Source organism: Episyrphus balteatus, chromosome 1 (genome assembly GCF_945859705.1).
Source record: "Episyrphus balteatus chromosome 1, idEpiBalt1.1, whole genome shotgun sequence".
NCBI classification, from domain to species: domain Eukaryota; kingdom Metazoa; phylum Arthropoda; class Insecta; order Diptera; family Syrphidae; genus Episyrphus; species Episyrphus balteatus.
This window is the reverse complement of record NC_079134.1, coordinates 161,254,507-161,276,609: the sequence shown is the minus strand read 5'-3', so window position 1 is coordinate 161,276,609 and position 22,103 is coordinate 161,254,507. Positions and strand designations below refer to the sequence as shown.

At 31.6% G+C, this 22,103-nt stretch overlaps 1 protein-coding gene and 1 non-coding gene across 17 annotated transcripts in view; one reads left to right on the top strand and one right to left on the bottom strand.

Annotated features, from left to right (window-relative positions):
* The window catches only part of LOC129921308 (E3 SUMO-protein ligase PIAS2), a 52,079-nt gene extending 31,198 nt beyond the window's left edge, over positions 1-20,881 (bottom strand). For 13 of the 16 annotated variants that reach the window (XM_056003088.1, XM_056003089.1, XM_056003078.1 and 10 more), the window contains exons 1-9: positions 17,124-17,245; positions 10,896-11,149; positions 9,575-9,741; positions 8,946-9,480; positions 8,641-8,881; positions 8,338-8,572; positions 8,105-8,271; positions 4,755-4,852; positions 4,538-4,679 (exon numbers count right to left, since the gene is read on the bottom strand). In XM_056003088.1, the coding sequence (XP_055859063.1) occupies positions 4,538-4,679; positions 4,755-4,852; positions 8,105-8,271; positions 8,338-8,572; positions 8,641-8,881; positions 8,946-9,480; positions 9,575-9,741; positions 10,896-11,129 (1,819 nt within the window). In that variant the 5' untranslated portion in view covers positions 11,130-11,149; positions 17,124-17,245. Of the gene's footprint in view, positions 1-4,537; positions 4,680-4,754; positions 4,853-8,104; positions 8,272-8,337; positions 8,573-8,640; positions 8,882-8,945; positions 9,481-9,574; positions 9,742-10,895; positions 11,150-17,123; positions 17,246-20,422 lie in introns of those variants that run through there. The other 3 variants (XM_056003079.1, XM_056003081.1, XM_056003083.1) reach the window with 3 other exon arrangements.
* On the top strand, positions 6,303-6,426 carry LOC129907938 (U4atac minor spliceosomal RNA). The gene has a single exon (XR_008771223.1). It is a non-coding gene; the product is annotated as a U4atac minor spliceosomal RNA (small nuclear RNA).
* Positions 20,882-22,103: the final 1,222 nt, after the last annotated feature.

The window sequence follows — 22,103 nt, the reverse complement described above, 5'->3', positions numbered from 1 at the left end:
GTATTACTTGAAAAAAAACTAATATGAGAAAGTATTCCGAAAAGGGCTAATTGATTAAATGAAAACTATGTGGTTTTTTTTCAGCATTGCCGAGCTGATATAAAACCTTCAAATCTAGTCATAGGATCACTCTATTCTATGAACTAGGATCTGGCTCATAGCAACTTTTGGAATAAACGAATAGTCGGAAGAATTAACAAAGAGTTGCAATTCATATTTCAGTTACAACAAACCAAATGGTAAGTGACTTTTCAAAAGGCAATCCCATTTTGATCACTTTTCATTTTTAAAAACTAAGTATTTCGTTCCCCAACAAATCGGGCTCTGAAAATCAAATAAAACTGTATTGTGAAAAATCACAGTTTTGCTTTTCCTTTTTTTCCCCATTTTCTGAGAAATGACAAAAATTGTTTTTATCGCCTCTTGAAAAGTCACTCCTCAAATATTTTGTTTAGAGTTATGTTGGCAAGAAATTTTTAATCTAGGAACAGCATGAAAACGTAGATAAATCAAATCCAGACAAGAGATGGCCAAGATCGTTGCAATCTTCATTGATTCCATGAGTACAATAGTAGAACATTCGGCGAAGCTAGGACTTTCCCATAGCACTTTCTTAAAGCAAGCTTTTCTATTTTGTTGCTGTCCTTTTGCTTATTTGTACATCCATTATCTGTAAGTGCACTATTATTGTATATTTTGTGGTTAAATAGTTAAGGAGTTCTAAAAAGTAATACGAGAGACCCAAACAATTCGTTGTTTGAAACTTTTGGTGGTGCAAATGTATTTCAACCTTTGCTCTCCTCAGAATACTTTCGGAATCGAATATCAAACATTTAATAAACTTTGTCAACAAAAAAAATGGATCTGAGGGTTCTTATTTTTAAGGTGAGTGCTTCGCCAAGTTTAGAAACTATAAAAATTCGTAATAACCATTTACGAGGCTGAAGCTTAAGTTTTAGCTGTATACAAATTATCCCTTCTTTTTTTCATAGGATTATGGTTACATTTGCAGCGGTTGCTTAGTAAGCAATTTTCATGCTAATTCGCTCGAATGGGGTGTTTCTGGATCAGTTTCTAATTCCATGATGTATGGATATTGTTTCTCAAAAAGCACTATAAATCTTTTTAAACGCTGAGTTAGAAATCGCTTTCACCGAAACCGAAAAGTGTATTTCCAATACGGCATTTGTTTGAGTAAATAAAGTTTTATTGTTAGGATCCCTAAATCTTCCTCATCTTACAACCCTGTAACTATTGCCTTTGCTTTCAGATCGACTTAAGACAGACTGCGCTTAAAATGGTCCAGCTAAGTGAATTGAAGTCATGGAAATTATTAAGCCATTACATCGATAATGTGCAAAGTAAATTTCAAAACATGTTTTCAATTTCAGATTTATTTGAATGGGGTCGTGATAAATCACAAAAAACATCCAACAAAATAGAATAATGCAAGTTGTTAAAACCTGGACATCAATGTTAAAAGTAAACGTTACCCTATCATCAAATTCGTTTACTTAAACTACAAGAATATCATTGGCTCTGCAAGCTAGAATTGATTCTTCAGAAAAACAAATTGTACATTAAGAAAGGCGTGTTGCTTCTAGAATACGTGGCTTTTTGTACTTGAAAACTTTCAGACTCCCTCCAGATGGTGCTAACTGACCTCCACGTTGCAAACGTGGCCTCCCTCCTCAAAAAAGGAGTGAGGACATGCGGTTTCATATTACGATTTTTCTAGCAGCTTTTTATGTCAAGGCGTTCAAGGCCTGAATTGACCCTGAATGTGGTCAAGTCCATCGTGAGGTAAGCATTAACTTGCGGACGCTCACGTAAATCTTATTTACAACCTGTCACACTGCCTGGTATGCCTGAACTCATATTAAAACACTTAAATTTGAAAAAAAAAAAAAACAATTTGGAAAATTTATTTATTTTTCTCTTTTCAACAATGATATTCATTTATTGTCTTTGAATTTAATGAAATTTTTCCTCTCGCAGATTTTATTCTTTTGGTATTATTACTCTTCTTACTTGAACTTGGTTTTTCTTGTCTTCTTTTATCATTGTCAACAACATTTTCCATCAACACATCATTTATATTAAAATCATCCATCAAACTGAATGTTGTTAAATTCTTTGTTGATGACGTATCTTTTTTAAATATCTCACCAATTCCAGTAACTTGAATCATAAAGAAGAAAGCAAACAATGCCAACATAAAACGACCACAAAAATATCCATCTGTTGTTATCCAATTTGCTATAACTGATGCATTTTTTGATAAAAACTTTTCATTTGCCATCAAAATATATCGTTCAACCAATAAGCAAAAGTAATGCAAAAATTCAACCATAGGAATCCATAATTGTCGAACTAGAAAATCAGTTCCATACAATGACAAACTCAAATCAATAAAGAATGAAAATAATCTTGTTGGTTTCTTGAGATTTTCGGGCCACCAAAAAGTTCGCAATTTTGAAAAAACGCAGAGCGTCGAAAAGACAAACATTGTTGAAGCATAATTTGGTTTAAGATTTGGTAAATTTGTTTGCTTAAGATCGATAATACTGATGCGGTTTGAGTGCATGTAAATTCCACTTCCAACAATGATAATGGTCTTTAATATATTTCCAAATGTGTCCATATTTTTCGCGATAAAAAAAATGTTCAGAATAAATTTAAAGATTTCGGGCCGAAAGTATATTTTTGAAAGAAAAAAAGATAAAACGAAAAATCTCTTGATTGAAATTAAAATGAATATTTGACTGAAATAATTTTGTATTCAAATTGAAATAGAATTGTATACAAAATAACAGGTGACTCGACAGCATTAAAAATAAATTTTCAAATTTACCGCCGAGTCTGAACAGAGATTCACTTTATCATGAAAAAAAATGTATAGGTACTGGAAGTTAGGATTCGAACCCAGACCTCTGAATTCATATACCATCGCTCTTACCAAAGTGCTTTTACAGCATTGAATTCATATAAAAACTCATCAAACTACTAGAACGTTTCTAAGATCTTCCAATACATCGAGAACGAAAAGAAGAAATCTCAAAACTATTCGCGTTTCAAGAAGCACGCTAAAAACGCTGAGACATTAAATACGGTTCAACTTATTAGCAATAGTTTGCATGAAAGCTTTTAAAGAACAGTGCCTTTCGCAATACAAAGTATGTAGGCAAGCGCAAAAAATAAGTCACTTACTTGCATCCCTTTAATTCATACGAAGATGTGAAAAAATTGTTCGAAACAAAATGAGAACAAAAAAATGCCTTTGATAATTGTATGGAAGCATGGAATAATTTGTAAACTAAAGAAATGGAAAAGAAATGAAGATGGCATATAATCGGTTTATAAGACACATTTTAAAGAATTCAATTCTTTTCAGATGACATGAAATTTATTAGTTTCGAGTTCTGCTTATCAGGCCGACAATATTCCCTTAACGCATTTTCTGGAAAATACATCTCAAAATCACCACACACGATTTTTGTAAAATATTCTTCGTTTCAATTTACTCGTATTAACCTCTTATTTTGATGTTTGTCATTGATTTTAACGCACTTTGTCCACAAGATCCCAATACTTCTTTAAACTTGTTCTTCGTTTTTAGTAAATAAATATTTAGATTCTTATAACTCTGTTATTGTTCAGAAGGCAATACAAAATGTTTGCATTTGTCTTAAGGTCATTACTTGTCCATAAGACATACATTTACACAATTGTATAAAGTCAGTTAAACAATGATGATTTTTTTTTATATTTTTTTGTTTAAGCTAAATTGAATTACAATGAAATGAAGTAGAATTATTATATTATCAGTTTTGTGAAACATAATGTTTTGGGGATCTATTAGAAAACCTTAATTAAGTTCATGCATTAAAAAAAAAAAAAAAAAAAACAATGAAATATTACTGATTTTTGCGAGGTTCTGCACTTAAAACACTTCAATTCAATGAATGTTTAATTTTTAACAATTTTTTGATGAAAGGGTTAAAAAACATTCAATGCAATGAAACTTATATCAATTTAAGTTTAAAATCATAAAGTATGGGTATCTACTAATTCAAATATTTCAGAATATCAATATCAATATTGATACGCAAAGATTTGTACAATTCTACCGTATTCAACGTTCTCTATTTGGGCATTGTAAACGAGTTTCAATTTCATTGCCTGTTTAAAAAAATCTTAAAATAACAAGCAATTTATACAAGAATTGTGGATAGAAGAATATGAAGGGTGCTATCATAAATCCTTAAAAAAAATAGATATGATTTTCTTCATTTGTCTTGCCTTTTTCACTTTTTGCATTAAAAACTAAAATTCTTGGGCTTTCACTTAAAAAAAAAATAATCCAAACTAAATGATAAAATATATATCTAAAAAAAAAAAACCATATATAAACTAACTACAAACTTCTAATGGAAATTAATATGAAATTAAAAAAAAAATAGATATGATGCAAACTTAAATAAATAAAAAAAATTATAATAATAAAACACTTAATACGCATTTTTATAGGACGTACCGCCTTTGGATTGTGCCGTTGCTGACCTCTGTCCATTACTTGTAGATACGGCGGCAGCTGAAGCGGCTGCATTTTTAGATGTAGCTGTCTTTCTTTTAGCCAATGGCATATCATCATCTGAATCACTTAATGTAAGATCCACCTTTATAAAGAAAAACAAATTGTGTTTAAAAAAAATCATTTTATGAGGGAAAATAATAAAAAAGAAAAAACTTACGGTTTCACTGTTGGTAGTTGATGTTGGTTCGTTGGAAATCACTGGTGGTGGAGGTGCTGATTTTGCTGCTAATGGTTTGACGTCATCTGTGATTAATTCTACAAAAAAAAAATTATTTCAGATTAAGACATGTTTAAGATGTAAGTTCATTCAGAGCTAATTTTTTAATAGTCAGTTTAACCTCAGAGGGATCTTGTTCCTTTCTTTTATATTGACGTTATTTGTCTAGTCTAACCTAACTGATGACTGAAAAATGAGTCTAGTATACAAGCATGGAACATTTTTAACTTTATCTATATTTCAAACCGTCTACTTTGATTTAAAGTTTATCATCATTTGCTTTTAATCAGGGATGTGCCGTCCTGTAATCTTAAATAGGGAACAAAGGAACGATAACCAACAAAAAATCTAGATATTGCGCGATAGATTTGTATTAATTTGGCTTTTATTTAACTCCACGGACCATACCATATAATTTTAAGGAAAAGACTTGAAACTTAATTAAAGTCGACTATCTGCTTGTTTAAACCCTTTAACTAATGCCGGCGTCCACTTGGCCCTCAACTCACTCAACTCGAGTTTATGAGATCCTTCCTGAACGATTTGATTAAAAAGTGGCATTGTACTTTCATAAAATTAATTTCTAAATTTCGCGTTGAAAGCATTGAGCATCAAGTGGACAACCGACATTACTCTTACCATTGTTGGAAGTTGTCACGTGAAGAAAAAAAAAACACGATATCAGTGATTACTTATGTATAAAACGTGTAGATAGATACGATTTCTAATTGAACTTGAATAAAATTCAACATTTTGCGAGATTACCATACAATTTTCCGAAAAAATCCCGATTGTTTTTTTAACAAAATCCAACTGCCCAAATCAAAGCATAGTTCGTCCAAACTTTCGGAGCAGGTTGAATTGGATTTTTCAAAAAAAAAAAAAAAAAATCTATCTGAATTGCTCCTTGAACACGAAAAGTTGACGTTCGAATAAGCAAAAAAATACAAGCAAGAAGCTTCCTTGATATGAACTTTATTGTTTGATTATTAAGTCGATTTTTTGTTTGGAGTTCCTGCATCATTCTTCACACGTTTTGCCTCAAAGAAGAAGAATAACATACTGGTGGTAGGAATATGCAACAAAACCATAGAAGCCGACAAACTATTCCGATTAAAAACTAAATAAAAGAGAAAAAAAAAATAAATTTGAGATGCAATAACCCGATTGATATGTATTCTCAAATAAGAGCTAGTAAGTTCATGGACAGATTCTTTGCCCATATTCACTTTTCAATTTACGATGTTAGGAATTTACATACAATGATCATCATCTACCAGCACCGAGTTGTTTATAGATCAAAAATATGCAAAAATCCTGATTTTATTATTCAACACGAAAAAAAAAGCATTGCAAAAGGATAGTTTCTTTTCAAAAGGGGTGCTTTTTTTCTCTACCCTTAGCAATGCAATGTTTTTTCTACAATCATACAATTCACAGTTAGTTTTGGCAATAATATTTATAAGGTAAAAAATTGTTAAGCAATCTTCCTTCCTTGTTCTGGGGAGCATAATGTCCAATGAACGTTTAGTGAGGGCATTGATGCTGACACCCATTATAATATAAACCCCCGGCCGATGATTCAGTTCTGTCGGTCGGAATTTTTGGATAACCCTCTTACTTTATAGGGGGTTTTAATCAATCAACAATTATGAACTTGTAAATGTTCAAATTAACTTAGTTATAATTAAGTAATTATTATAATTTATTGCCGAGTTTGTAAAAATTTTATTTCTTTTAAATTTTAACGAATTCAACCAGAAGTTTGGGGATGAAAGGAGATTAACAAATCGGTTTTGGATTGTCAAACCAAAGATGGTTAAAGTTCATGTCCGTTGAGGATCAACAATAACATCAACTAAACAGTTAAATTTTGTTCCTTGAAAAAGATCTTATGTCTTTTTCTATTTGCTTTTGAGATTTTTGTGTAAAAATCTCAGATTTTTCACTGCAAATAGAATATGAAATCTAGTTTTGTAATTGTGTACGAAATCTGTGCGTATAAAAAAAATAAAACAACAACAAATGTTCAAACAAATGTCAAACAGAAGAGTGTGTGTTAAAGTGCTTGAGCTTGTATGCGTAAATCTTGATAAAAACCCAGATACAGATTTTTGAATCTCAGATTCATTTTTATGAATCTCAAGTCGCAAGTAGATCATGAAATCTGAGATTTTTTCCCTCTTCAACCCCTTTTTCATCTGTCAGATTCACAAATCTGATTCTGAATCTCGTCAATAGAAAACGACATTAGAGAGCGAAAGATAAGTTGGTGGTGATAAAGTTAAGAGATCTCAAAGATAGAAAAGAAGACGGGTATGAATATGACACTTGACAGACTTTTCCCATATTTGTGTTGAATGGATAGGATAAAAATGAAGGTTGCTTTTATAATACAAATTCTATATTCTACTGAAAAAATCATCCAAGTAGAAGACTTAGCACTATATTCATTGGACTTGTTAAAAAGTTATTGATTTAATATAGTTTTTTACGGCTTTTTAGACCATACAAAAATATGGCGGTTTTTTCCCGGTGAACCTCACTTGGACTCATCAATTGACTTATTGTGAGACACGATAGGTTGGTTTAATGATAATGTCATCTTGAGACAAATTTTAAATGGAATTTTATCCTGCTACAAGACTTTTACCTCAAACTTTCTGAGTCTTGTAAAACTATGGATTTATATTTAAGAGCAAAGATACAAATTTTGTTTGGAATAGTGAGTTTAAAAATAAGCTCAAGAAAAGCTCCGGCAGATAAATAAAATCCATTTTCTTTTTTATTTAAACATTTAGAAGTATCCGAGTGTGACGAGTGTTGAGAAGAAAATAATTTAAGAAATCTGCAATTATGCCAAATTAATCTCAAATGCAGACTTCCACAGAAAACGTATAATGTACTCTTTTTATAAAAATGTTGAAGTTTATTTCTAATTTTAGGTATTTTTTTTTTTTAACTAAAAAAAATTCAAGCTGATACAGAGAATTGACAATGAACATGAGATCATGTTTAAAAACTAGGATTGGAAAGCACTCAATTCTTGGTGCGTCTGTGAACCAATCTGCATACGAATAAGAGCATTAAAGGATGGGAGGATTTTCGTCAAATTTGTATTTTTTATAATTTTTTAGTGCAGAATTTATTCTTTTTCTCGTATTTCATCGTTATTTTAGATCGCTATATATTATAATGTCAAAATAATATCTGGAACGCCAATCTAACCCAATTTGTTCGACACCATAATGCGTATTGCGTATTGTATTACTTAAATAATATAAACTTACCAATATCATCGGAGATAAGCTCGACTTTCTCAACAGGCTTAGATGGCGTATCAACCAATTGTGTTTCATTTCTTAAATTATGTGTGCTCCATGATCCATCTTTGTGTAGTTGAATTTCTGTATCCTCTGAACCTAATAATGATGAGGCAAGAACTTCTTGGAAGTAACTACAAACAAAATATAAATATAATAATCAACTTTCGGTCACGTTTGAGTACTCCACACACACTTACCCATCAATAACCAAATGATCATAAATTGCCGCCTTATCACAAACCGGACAATTCCATGTTGGCTTACGTTCATTCATTTGCAAATATAAATTAGCATCGAAACATTGCAAATGTGAACAAGTCGATGCACGACATGGTATGGACATTTTCATTTTACCCAGCGGACAATTTAATGAAACTTTTAACATTGTTGTGGCTATTTCGCAATCAGCATCTTCTGTTAGTTTTTCTTTAACTGTATAAGAAAAGACATTGATTATAGATTATATTAAATATCAACAAAAAATACAAAATAAAACTTACTCAGCCCTCTGGTATAATCAGCAGGTTTGATACCTTTGGTCTTCATACGATGCAACAACTGTGACGATGTTAGTTTCTTTACTAAATAAGCAGCAATGCAATAGCCTCGTGAAAAATCCGGACACCATTGGACAGTAACTGTGTTTGTAACGGTGGGCGATAATTTAACATTTGATGTAACATTGACCGGACGAGGTGGTCTCTTTGGCTCTACATTTGGCCTATTTGTTGGAATTGGATTCTTAAAAAACAAAATAAAGTAACATTATAACATCGATCTTATTGTTCCAGTATTATGATCTTACAGGTAAGGGACAAAGTTTATTATTAACTTTGACAATAACATTCGAAGGGAAACAATCTTCTTGCTCGCATGAAGTTTCTAACAAACAGAACCTCAATTGAACTTGAATGGAATGTTCCACTTTTGAACCATTACGAATGTCACGGTTTGTTGCAATTTCTGTGGCTTGCTGTGGTGTTAATGTAAAATAGAATGGCAATTCTTGGATGCGTTGATTTGTTCGCGGCAATAGTGACGATGGTTTGATGAGGGTAGCAAGTACATCGTAGAATGCCAGCTTTTTAAGACGTACATCCGGATGTATGGGCATTGATGCAATTGCATGTTGAAATGGAACACCCATAGTACCAGGAACTGCGCCAGCACCACCGTTGCCAGGGTTTGTATTAACACCGGGACCACCTACATTGCCAACACTGACCATGGCAGAGCGAACGTCTGCCGTTGATTGAACAGTTGGCATCTGCATGTGTGAAAACATTCTTTTAGGATCTGGTGGTCCGTATTGAGTGTTTCTATCAGAATAATAATCAGTTCTGTAAGGAATTTAGTTATTTTTTTTATTTCAGTGGAAACATTTATACGTTTGTTTTTAAAAGTTTTAAAATGGATTTTTATTTTATTGTGTACCTGTAGATTTCGCGAAGTTTTGCTGAAACTAATTCAAAATTTCCTTTTAATAAGTCAAGTACTCTCTGTTGGAGTTCGTGTTTTCTGCCAGCTACTGATTGATTTAGAAATTGTAGAACTTTATGTAGATCGACAACTCGAAAGATCTGGATCATATCCTGGAACTCCTGTAAATTAAAAAGAACAAAAATTATAAAACAGAAATTAGATTTGAAACTGTTTTTGGGTGTTTCGTGTATCGAAAAAGAGGACAGGTCAAACAAAATACGTATCGTGTTCGCAGTCAATGATATTTTGGGAAAAATGTTAAGTCTTAAGTTTAGTAAAAACTTTCAAAACCACAATAATTATGCTTTCAGAAAATTAGAGAACATACTGTATTTTGTACGTTTTACTCTAACTAACAGCTAATAAATAAATATCAAATCTTGTTCAAAAACATTATAGACAGTGCAAGAATTTGGCCAGTATTCGAATATCATCTTTAATACAAAACAAATTAAAAAAAAAGAAACAATACGACGGTTAAACTTCATAACCTCATAAGTGTTTTTTTAAGTTTTTTCAGGAATCAAAAAAACCTCTTCGTTTAGTCTAGAACCTCGTAAGCAGTTTTTTTTCGTTTTCTGAAAAACCTACAAAAACGACTTACGAAGTTATGAAATTAAACCGTCGAATAGCAATGCTCTTAAACTCGCATTTCTTTTTACTATCTTAACCATGCAAGAACTCTTGCATTTGCATGCATTCAAATCAAAAAAGTAATATTTTTTATGTGAACACATAAATTAATGATAATTTTGTTTTCAGTTTTGTAATTTTTAAAATAATAGATTTTTTTTACAAAGTTAATGATTATTTCATTTTCAAATTTATCATTTTATAAATATACATTTTTTCAATCTCGTTGAGCATTTCATAAAAGAGTTGACCTTCAGCGCTTTGTTCTTCGGTTTTGTAAGTATCTTCTGCTTGTTCTACTCTGTGAGTTGGTTTCGGTAAACCAAATTGTTCTCACATGTTGCCGAAATATAAGTTCCAGTTCATTCAAAGCTCGAGTAGTACTTGATTCGGTATTATATTTTTCAAAAGTTGTCCACAGCTGTAAGACATTGCTTGGTGAACAAAACTCACTGCTGCTCTGGTATTTGTTGATAAAAATATTCCCGAGCAGTCTCGTCAGTCAGCGTAGCTTTTCCCTTGTGACAGCAAATAACTTCTTCCAATGGAAATAACTTTGCGCTACAGTAAATACAGGTACAGGTAATATTCATGGAGCCAACAAATACCGTTTGTACTTCCATGCACAACAATAACTTACTGCTAATTTGTCCTGTGATGAATTGTGATTAGCAGATGCAGATGGCTCTGGTATCGGCTCTGTTGTAGATGGCTGTGGTATCGGCTCTGATGTAGATGGCTGTTGTGTATGTTCTTCTTGCAGGGATGTAGAAGGAAGTAGGCTGTTGTTTTCCATGCGAGCTAGCCGTTTTTTTTTCGCCTGTTGTCTTCTACGTCTTTCTACACTTGGGTTCAGAGATCTTTTGTAAGGCATGTTGAGTATCTAAAATTAAACTAAATGGTAGAGCGATTTAGTAAGTCTGTATTTCAATGTTACAACTTTAAATGAAATTTCACAAGTTATGTCTTTTTTCAAAAAGCGCAACGATTTTGGATTATTATGTTTAAAATACGAGACCCCTAACTAAGTATTTTTTGTTAATGTAAGCAAATAAAACCTACCTTCGCGCTACAAAAAAATCTCCTTAGTTAAATTTAAGAGCTCAGTTGTACAAACAATGCTTCAAGTTTTTAGTGAAATTTGAAATTTTCAGCTGAAAATTCATTTGGTATATTTTTGATGGTTACAATGGTAAAAGCAGCATATCTACTGTATATACTAATACATAGCTGGGAATAAATTATGTATACAAGGTGTCCCAAAAGTCAACGTCCAAACGAAAGGTGGTGACAGTTATCAGAAAAATAATTTTTTTAAATCGTAGCCATTAATTTGGTGAGTTATGGGCATTCGAAAAAAACGAAAAAATTATCATATTGTGACGGTCTTTCATGTGCCGTGAATACAAATTATAAGTTTTTTCAATATTTTTCTTTTGTTTTGGAACTTTGAATAACCCTGCCAACAAATGCATTCAAAAATTTTAATTCAGCTGCATCAGCTTTAAAGAAAATATCACTTTTTTGCCCAACTAAGTACTCAAAAATATCACATGATCCTAATTTAATGAACCGTAGTGTAAAAAAATTGTTTTTATTTTTTTAAATGGCATGAAATTGATAATATTCCATAAATAACGGAAACAAATATGTTTTTTTTTTTTTAAATTCGACTTTTTTTTATTAGGTAAGTCTTCCATATTATTTGATTTTTGTACCCTCTCAGAACTGAATTTGTATTTTTCGTAGTAGTTAAATATTATTTTTTTAAATATAATGCATACTCGAAAAGTATTAGTGGTAGGCTACGTTTAAGCATATGTCTTTTCACAGGAAATGGACATATACCTTGTTTAAATCATGAATTGTAAAATCATGACCATGTTTGACTGTTGGCTGAATTCATTAACGCATTGATGCTTTTATATCAAAAATATTTCAAGGTGATGCTTTGCAAGTAAGTTAGTAGTGTTTTAGTGCCATACAAAAAGTTGCTATTAAAAAAAATTAATGCGTTTATGAATTCATCCGTTATCTCCAATTAGTTTTATAACTAAGTAAATAATGATAAAGTAAACAATAAATTATTGAAAACAAAATTAATGTCGGATTCTTTTTAAGAAAAATCGAATCTAAAGCCATTTTTTTTTTTCAATAAATCATTATTCGCCACAAAGTTTTAAAAAAAAAATCGCTGTAAGATCCCTTTAAATTTGATTTTTTTAAATGAATTCGACATAGCATGGTTATTATTATAATATAACAAAAAACAAACCTGTTAATTTAAATTTTCTCTCACTTTAGCATTCTAGTAAATTTTGATGTTTTATGCTGCTTTCCATTGGCTTTCGCTTGCTTTGAAAAAAATGTCTGAAAGCTTTTAAATGGTTCAAATCATTAAAAAATAACATCAAACAATATCTCTTTTTGATACTTACATTTATTTTACTAAAAATTGTTTTACTATTTGGCTTACTTTCAATTTTTTCCTTTATTTTTTTGATACATAAAAATTCATTTTAAAAATTCACTTTCACTGGAATTTTATTTTTTAAACAAATCAAAATTTTTCAAAAATTATTAACATTAACACATTTATATTTTAATTAAAAATAAGTTCAGGGCGACATAAATTTCGCGTTTTTTAAGATATCATTTGTTATCTGTTCAGTGGGAGATCCGGGAAAAGGACCACGACAGCAGAAATAATATACATACTTATAATATGATGTTTTAGACTTTTAAAGTAAATGAAACTCGAGGGATTGAGTACAAATATAAACTTATAATGACAAAAAAAAAAAAATCGCATCCTTATGGCTTTGTGATCGATTTTGTCATTAGACTTGGATTATAGCATAGAACATAGAATAGAAGGCGCCAGCCTTCATACCTTTATGATACATTCCAGTTCTCGCTTTCAAGACGATCAAATCAAATCATTATTCCTCGCTTCTCATGCCTTACGTCCGAGCGACAGTTTCTTGTTAATGCAGCTCGTTTGTGGAATTCCCTTCCAACACATGTTAGGAATGTGGACACAGTACGGAAATTTAAGAAAAACTTATTTTTATATTACTCTATGTCCTAGATGGGGCCCCAGTTTAATGATTGCTGTTGATGTTGCTGCTGTTCTGTTAACTTGTTTTCTTTTGCTATTAACTTTATTCATGTAATTTTTAGGGGATGTAAATATTATAAATTGCTTCTATTATTTTTTTTTTTAACTTTTATTTATATCTTTTTTTAAAAAATTTAATTGAAGATGCCTTTTGTAATTTTCCTTAATTAGCACTTAATTATAAATAAGATGTAAATCTTAAAATTAAGTTGATTTAATAAATAAATGAAAAATAAATGAAATGAAATAATACGAACTCTTTTCAACGGCCTAAAATTCTTTTCCAAGAAACGACCAACGAAAAGTTAATCGTACAAATCGATATAACACGCCAAGGAGTTTTAAACAAAACTATTTGGAAAAGTGTAAGTAATAACTGCACTGCAGATTTTTTGGGATGTTATGCATATCATGAAAAATTGTTTCGAGGAACTAGTAAAATATGATAAAATTTCGTATAATTTGAACGCAACCACAGATCTGTAGGTCCGAAACATCTTGAAATCACTTCAAAAGTTGTTGGCCGGTTTGTTCACACTCGATTATCTTTAAAATTAATAATGTCAATTGACTTGCCTTTAGCTAAAATAAAACACGTATTTTAGGCGCATTTATTAAATCCAAAAATAAATCCCCGTTAGTTTATGCAGGAAAAATATTTTTTTCTGAATGTCGTCGTTTTTACACAAATTTGCTTGTTTAAAAAAAAACGAACTTTCAACTTTAACTGCCAATTAAAAACTATTGGTGCCATTTATTATTCGCAATAGCAATATCTAAAAAATATGTTATAAGCTTCAAAAGAAGAAAAATATAGTTTTTGCAACTTTTGTGGGATCTTTGTTTGTTTTTAACAGATATCGTCGGTCTCATGAGCAAACCTCGTAACTCCCAAAATCAAAATTTTACAGGAGAGACGAAAGAGTAAACAAACAACAGAGTAGTTGGGAAGAAACGCGCTGTGCAAAATTTGAATTTAAGTCTATTTAGAGTTTTCGGAATGACCCAAAATTTTTGAAAAAAAGTGGAGTTACGAGGTTTTCTCATGAGACCGACGATATGTCACATGGGGCTACAAGGGGTTAAAAGATAATCGACTGCGAACAAACTGGCCCTAAGAATTGATTTGAGAAAAAATGTTTAATTGAACAATTACTTTTTTCCCGGGCTGAAATTCATTTTCCTGATTTGTGTTACAATTTCAATGATACATTTCTGTTAGATAAAATTTATCGGCTGAATTTCAACCAGGAAAACTTGAAATTTTCAGTGACAGACATTTTCGATGATTGCTACTTACAAACGACCTGTCAAAAAATTCCAATGATTGGTTTCAATGAAAACGGATGTGCGCATTCACGAATGTAGTGACTACGTTGTCGAATTTCAACTAGCTCTTGGAATGCGAATTTGCACTACAAAGCTAGTTAAACGCAAAATATCATATTTGACAGATGAAATTTTAAAAAATGTGTTTTGAGTGGTTTAAAGAGCTTTTTTCCTTGTAATTCCTCAATTTAATAATTTATATTTAAATATTGCACAAATAATTTTATTTCATATGCTTTTTTCCACCAAAAATTTAAAATTAAAACAGAATTGTTCCCATCAAACAGCTGACTGAGAAATGTCAACTAACTTTGAAGCATAATGGCAAAAAGCTAGCAATAAATCAAGCAAAGGAGCTAGACACTTGAAATTTGGAACAAATCTTATTGATACAAATGTTAGTTCATAGTCAAAATTTATAATGGCCACGCCCATTTTTAGGGTTACCACCCATACACTTTTTTAGATTTTCGAAATTTCTCGGAAAATCCTCAATCATGCCGAGTCGATTTTTGCCCTGCGGCAAAGCCTTTTGATTCGTGTGAACGTAAGCCGCAGGTGACTAAAGTAACAATAAATAGGTACACATTTAATAAATGAACGAATTTAATAATTTAGATGTCTTTTTCACTCTAAATTTTTACTAAAAAACGAGCATTTTATAGAAAACGACGTCACCGACCAAAAATGAACAATTCTCACAGGGTAGCAAAAAGTAGCAAGAAAACTTTTCATATTCTAAAACTAGACAAAACGCAGAACAAAATGACATATAAAACTTACACATCATTTTCATGTTATTTTTCATTTTTGACTAGGAATTAAAATATTTTGAATGCATATTTTTCATAAAAAGAAAATTTATTAGAACGTACTATAGCTTTCTGATCCTATTTAAATTTCAACTTAATACAAGTAATAAATAATAAACAGTACACAATTTATTGAAGCAACCCAAACTGATAAAAAGTCGTAAAAACTCTACCCAAAATTTATCTTTCTCTTCCTTTGAGATAATCTCTTGAATACCCCGAGATTTAAATTTATTTTCTCGCTCTCATTTTTAATTCTCTATATATTATTTCGAAGAGAAATACCTAGTTAGGTTATTTAAAACAAAGCTCAACTTCGTGATTTGATTAAATGCCAGCTTTTTTAAGTTTTGCCCAATTGTGCGGCGGCGGAGCGGAAATTTTAACTAATTTTTTACTTGCATTCGTACAAAAAAAAAAAGTTGAGATAACAATTTTCCATGACATTACGATAATAGAGAATTCCAAAAAAGTGGGTCCCGGAAGTCCGTCTGTCTGTTTGACTATCAGTCTGTCTGTCTTTATAAGGTGTAGCTCCTTAACTTAAACGGTTGGACCGATTGATTTTAAACTTGGTATGTAGCATTTCTTGGAGACTCTCCAGAGGTGTTTTTGGAATTAATTTTTTTAGACCAAAAACAATGGTACCTGTTTTGACTAGCCACTAGATTCGTTAATGCGCCAAATGATAGCTATAACTCGCCCATTTAGAGCACATAAAAAAAGCTTTGGCCAAGTAGGTATTTCCAACACGGGATTGCTCCGGTATACATACACCAACAAGCGGGGGTGCATTATTTACAATATACTATGAATGCATCTTTGTAGTGCAGTGTTTTTTTTTTTTTTTTTGTGAAAAGTCTTTTGAAGTACTTTTCAGTACTTCGACCACCGAAAAAAAGTAAATATAATACAACTCCAAGCAGAAGTTAGTACTTGGCACAAAAAAAAGCATATCTACTAATAATTGCATCAGTTCAGTTTATAATTGTTGTAGGTCAGTCAAACCAAGTAACCATAGCAGCAGACATCTTTGGAAAAACAAGATTCCACCAAAAAAGAATTTCATTTGTAAAAAACACATAAAACGAAATCCACCATTCAATTAAAAAAAATGACAAGCATAAAAAGAAAATTCCCACCTTATTGATCGAGTTAGAAGTTCTAAAGAAAGTTTCTCAGACTCCCACTTAAAAAACAAATTTAAGGTTAGAGCACATACCAAAAAAAAAAATACTAAAATATAAAAAAAATCAAATTTTTCAAAATTATAAAAAAAAAAGAAAATAATAATACCGGTGAAACAAAAAAACTAAGATTTTTATCTTCAAAACAATTTTATGAAAAAACAAAGAAAGATCTTCCCAATCGACTTCTGCGATTCGATCAAAAGGATGGAGAATCCATCACAAGAAAAAGAAAACCCTGCCTAGTAGAGAAAAAAAACGATATATCAAAAGAAAGCCCCCAAAAAAACCACATAACAAAAGGAGACAACTTCTACGAGACACAGACTGAGCGACTGAGCTCTGAGCAGGCACACAAAAAATCACCATTTCTCTGAAACAAGTCATTAAATTTATATAGTTTTATCACAACAATTTACCTCAATTTATTGGCGAGTTTCATTTATAAAAATTTTTAAATTTCATTCACTTTGATATAATAATTAAATTAAACAACACAGCCGCATTAATAAAAGAATTTATGAAAAAGAAGTGCCTCTGTCTGTTGCAAAAGTAAACCAAATTTTTTTAATAAAAGAACATGGCGGATAGTTTGGGTTGGGGTAATAGAGCCCAATGCGCCGCAATGTCCCATGTAGAATAATGGGAAATTTGTTTTGATGTCAGATTTTTTTTCTAAGGTGGTTATGACATTTTGATTCTTTTTTGGAAAATTTTTTCTAAAGACCATGCCACACTTATTTTATTTTTTCACTTTTTAGGTCATTAGGTGTGTTTTTTATTACCACCGGTCTTAACTGCACAAAAAAAACGCAGTCGGGGCTAAGCAATTTACATGTTAAATACAACAACACTTTAGCCCCGTGGGCTTAGTTGTTTAGCCCGGAGATTTGTCTGGGCTTAACTTTTTGAACAGTTTTAAATCTGTGCTACCAAACTAATTTTTTCATAAATTGTTTAGAATTTGTTTAAAAACGTGAAAACTCACGATTGGAAGGACAAAATGTATTAAAATAGTTTTGCTAGCATACATTTTTGTATCTCTTTGTAAAACATACATGAAAAATACAAGAAAATGACGAAAGCGAAAAATATGACAACTCTAAATTTTTGTTGTGTCTGCTGTTTTCGGAACATTCAATATACAGTGCTGCCAATATTTCAGGTTAAGCCCCGAGGCGTTTTTTTTGTCCAGTTAAGACCGGTGGTAATAAAAAACACACCTATTGTAGTTATGTCTAAAGGCTTAACTACATTCACCACTTTTTGAAAAAGTACAAAAGTGAAAATATTTTTTTTCTCGCTTGCGGAATTTTTTGCATAAAAGAGTTTACACATTGATTTTTGGACGAAAAAATAAGCTTTCTGCATCATTTCTTTTAATTTTCTAGCCCGAAAAAACATACAAAAATGCGTTTGAAAATTTTCACTTTTGTACTTTTTCACTTTTTGAACCAATGTAGTTAAGGCTTAAAAAGTGGGCAATTTACAAAAGTAATTTTTTTTTATTTCTTTCTAGCGCTATTTGTTTTTGAAAAAAACTACAAAAAATATTTTTTAAACCAAAAAATAAGCTTTCTGCATCATTATTTTTAATTATGTGATTAAGATTTAAATAGGTCTGTTCGTTGTTTTCCCGCTCCAGGCCACTCTGAGCCATGCCAATCAAAAAAACCAGAATTTCTCGGGTTTTATTTTACATCGAACACCTCAGAGGTTTAGTTTCATCAGCTGATTTCTGTTTTGACATTTTTTTCTATATTTAGTTTCTTATTTCATGAATTTCGTGAAAAATCTCATATTTACCACACAATTTTTGTATCCACAAACGACAAATCACTTTTCGCACTTTAAACAATTTTTTTTACTTAAATGACAACAGCTGATTTGATTTTGATAACTCTGAATTCTACGCTCTGACAAAATACCCAGAGTTGTTCAGGGTGCTTTCAGAGCGAACATCGAACACAGAGGAAAAAACTCTGGTTGAAAAAGGAGCTACAAAAAACGCTTGACAACGAATTCGGAGCGACCCAGAGCTCATAACGAACAAACCTAATATGACCGTCGACGTTGAGGTGTGGAATTTGGTTCATATAAAAAAGCTGCCCGCGGGCTTTTAAGGCTGTCCCACACAAACGAAGACCGAATTCGATTATTTTTCATACAAAAACGCTGACGGTAACTTTTTTGTCATCAGTGGTTGTTGGTGTGGAATACAATTTAATTAAGCCTTTTTACGAGTTGATTTTTGGCGTCTGGCAAAATTTTAAAATGTTTGACAGCTAGTCAGTAAGAGCGATCACGAAGTATGAAGAAGTCCACCAAATTCTGATACAAGCTAATTCAAAAAACCAGTGCCTTAAGGGCTTAATTCATAAAATCTCCCAAAAAAATGGCCGTGCTAAAAAAAAATTATTTACGAATTTTAGCCGATTGGTGCGCAGATTCATCTAGAAAATCTATTTTTAGCTGTCAAATGAAGTTTGTCAACAAAAATTTTTCAACCACTTTTCTGAATGTGTGAAGGCCCAGCACTTAGTTAGAACAATATTGCATGGCACCGCTTTCTGGGGTCCAATTCTGCAAGACTGAGTTTTTCTGTGAACACGAAAAAAGTGTAAATTGCCTTCCGAACAAGATACCGAAAAACTCGATGCGATAAAAGTCGATCGAAAAGATAAATATCTATTTTGGTATTGTGTACCTCTTTCAACATAAATATTTGCTATTGTGAACTATGAACTTGATTTGAGTCGATAGCAAAATTGTGAACGAAAAAGATCGAACGATAAAACGAAAAATTTCACTCACAACAGAATGTCATAACACCACAATTCATTCACAATACCAAAAGTCATTTTCGATGATCGACAAGAGTCTTTTATCGATAGACAAACGACAATCGCAACAAGGGCCAAAATCTCACTCACTTCGGAATTGGACCGCGTTTAGCCTCTGTCGTTACAAAGAAGGAATTAATTTGAGAATGCTTTGACAAACCGACCCTTTTTTATAGCCCTGTTCCTTTGGGAGGTGGCAAAGTTACTAAAAGTAGTTTACTAGCGATTTTTATTGGAGCGCACTTTCAACGAATCAATGCAATTCCTATCAACTTGGCAGAAAAGTGTGAGTAGTTTTAGTAGTAAATGCACTAGATTATCTACTCATGAGTAAACTACCACCAACCAAGTGAATGGGGAATTTCCAGTGAATGTCATTTCTGGGTTGGTGAGGAGTAAAGAAACGTTTATTGTACTGAATAAAAGCTTTTTTGTTGTAACTAGCATTGGAAAAAATGTATGTTTACCTCTTCACCAGTGCAGCTTCACCAATGAGAAAGAAGTGGAAAAGACCCATTGAATTTGATTTCGTGAGGAAAAATTAACGAAATGGGATATTTTAAAACTTTATGTGAGGATATTTATTTTTAATACCTCTGGTAACACTACGATTATAATTTAGAAAAAAAAATCCCATTTTTAGGAACCAAAAATTTAGAAAGGGAAAACCGAAAATTTCCCAATTTTGGCGCAGTAGCAGCTGAAAGTGAAATTTTCTGACAAATGGATGACAATTGATTTGATAAAAAAAAGACGACGGGACGCGTTATAAATTATTACCCGATGCCGCTCGATAATTTTGGGTATTCTAGATCCAAATCAGGAGAGGAGTATGTGTGTAAATGAAAAATGCGATTAGATTTTTCCTCACTCACCTTTAGCTTAGCTGAATCAAGTTGTTCTGGCGGTTGCCGACTACTTTGATTATTTGTTGTAGTTGAATTAGATGCTGCAAAAGCATTGTCGGTTTTATCATGGTCTTTAGAACTGCCAGACGACGAGGAGGATGTCTTCGTTCCAGTGGCAGCAGAACGAGCACTTCGGGTTGAAGCGGAAGGGCCATTTTCCGCCTGAGTCTGGGATCGAGTTTTTCTCATTTGATTTGTATTTGGAGAAATAAATTTCCAACAGGTAATATTATGGCACTGCTGATATAAAGACGCGCACTTTTTTTATATTCACGCCAGACAACAAAAAGATGCAATTGTTGGAAAATTGATTCTAATTGAGATATTTTTAATTCATTTGAGAATGAAAAAAAAAATGGAATTACATTCCGTAGGCAGTTGATTTTTTTTAATGCGAAAGTGTCCTCTTGCTCTAGAAATAGTAGTACTCAAAAAATCCAAACAGCAGTTGTACCAACTGCAAGGGGAATTATTCTAATTTGTATTCTAATAATTTCCCAGTATATTATTTGCTGAGGTAAGATTACACTATTATATTTTGAATGGGCTTAAACAAATTCTAATTACCTATCTTGTTTATTCAGGAATACTTCAAAATCTGACGGTCTATTAATAGCCAGTTGTACAAATTGAGGGTTAACCCATGGATCAGCTGAACTCGAGTTAACTCTTGAACCAGGTTCAATTTTGAGTGGGTTGTATGTACAGTTGTGGATCAAGTGAGAGTCAGCTGAACCCCAGTTCAGGTTTATATACAAGAAAATTTTACTGTATATTTACCTAATGTCACTGTCAGTTGTCCTTATTTTATAAAGCACAAAGTTCGTGAAAATGTATCGTCCATTTATTAATTGTGATTTGGAATAAAATACATAAAAAATAAGCATTATTTTATTGAAAATAATCTTTTGGCACTCCTAATGGTGGCCGGACCTTCATCAAGTGGACTGATCAGGACGAGGAGGATTTTTGGGTGGTTGTTATATTTGTTTTGTTTTGTTTTATTTTTTTTTTTTTTTTGAGAAAATTGTATAATCATTTATAAAAATTAATAAAGTATTAAAAAATACAAATAAAAGTGGTAAAAGCTGTGTTATTAGGTGTGTTTTTTTGTTTATCTATATAGATTTGTGCAAAAAAACGACATCGAGATTTTTGAAATCAAAACAATTTACGTGTTAAAAACAACAAAAACTTTATCTGTATAGATTTTTGAAAAATCCAGATAATTATCCAGATTTTACTTTCTCTCGATAAAAACAGTAGTGCCAAGGTACTTTATTTGTTGTGTTCATACAAAAATATCTGAAAATATTAACAAAAAAAAAAAGCGGAGAAAACGAGGTTTGAAAAAAACTCTCATAGAAAAAAATAATCAAAAATTTGTTTGACATGGTTGCATTGAAATGTTAATATCTCGAGATATACGCAATGCATTTTTCAGACAAAAGTCTTAAATGGATCCTGATAAGATTGTTGAACAGATATGTATATAAAATTACCAAAGTTTTTTCGAAAAATTAGAAATAAAAATAAAAAAGTTTTCACATTTGATTTTTAAAAAATCGAAAAAAAATTAAATATGGCTACCTTCAAACGCTTATAACACAAGAACGACGCAACTAATGTTAATGGTCATGGTCTTAAA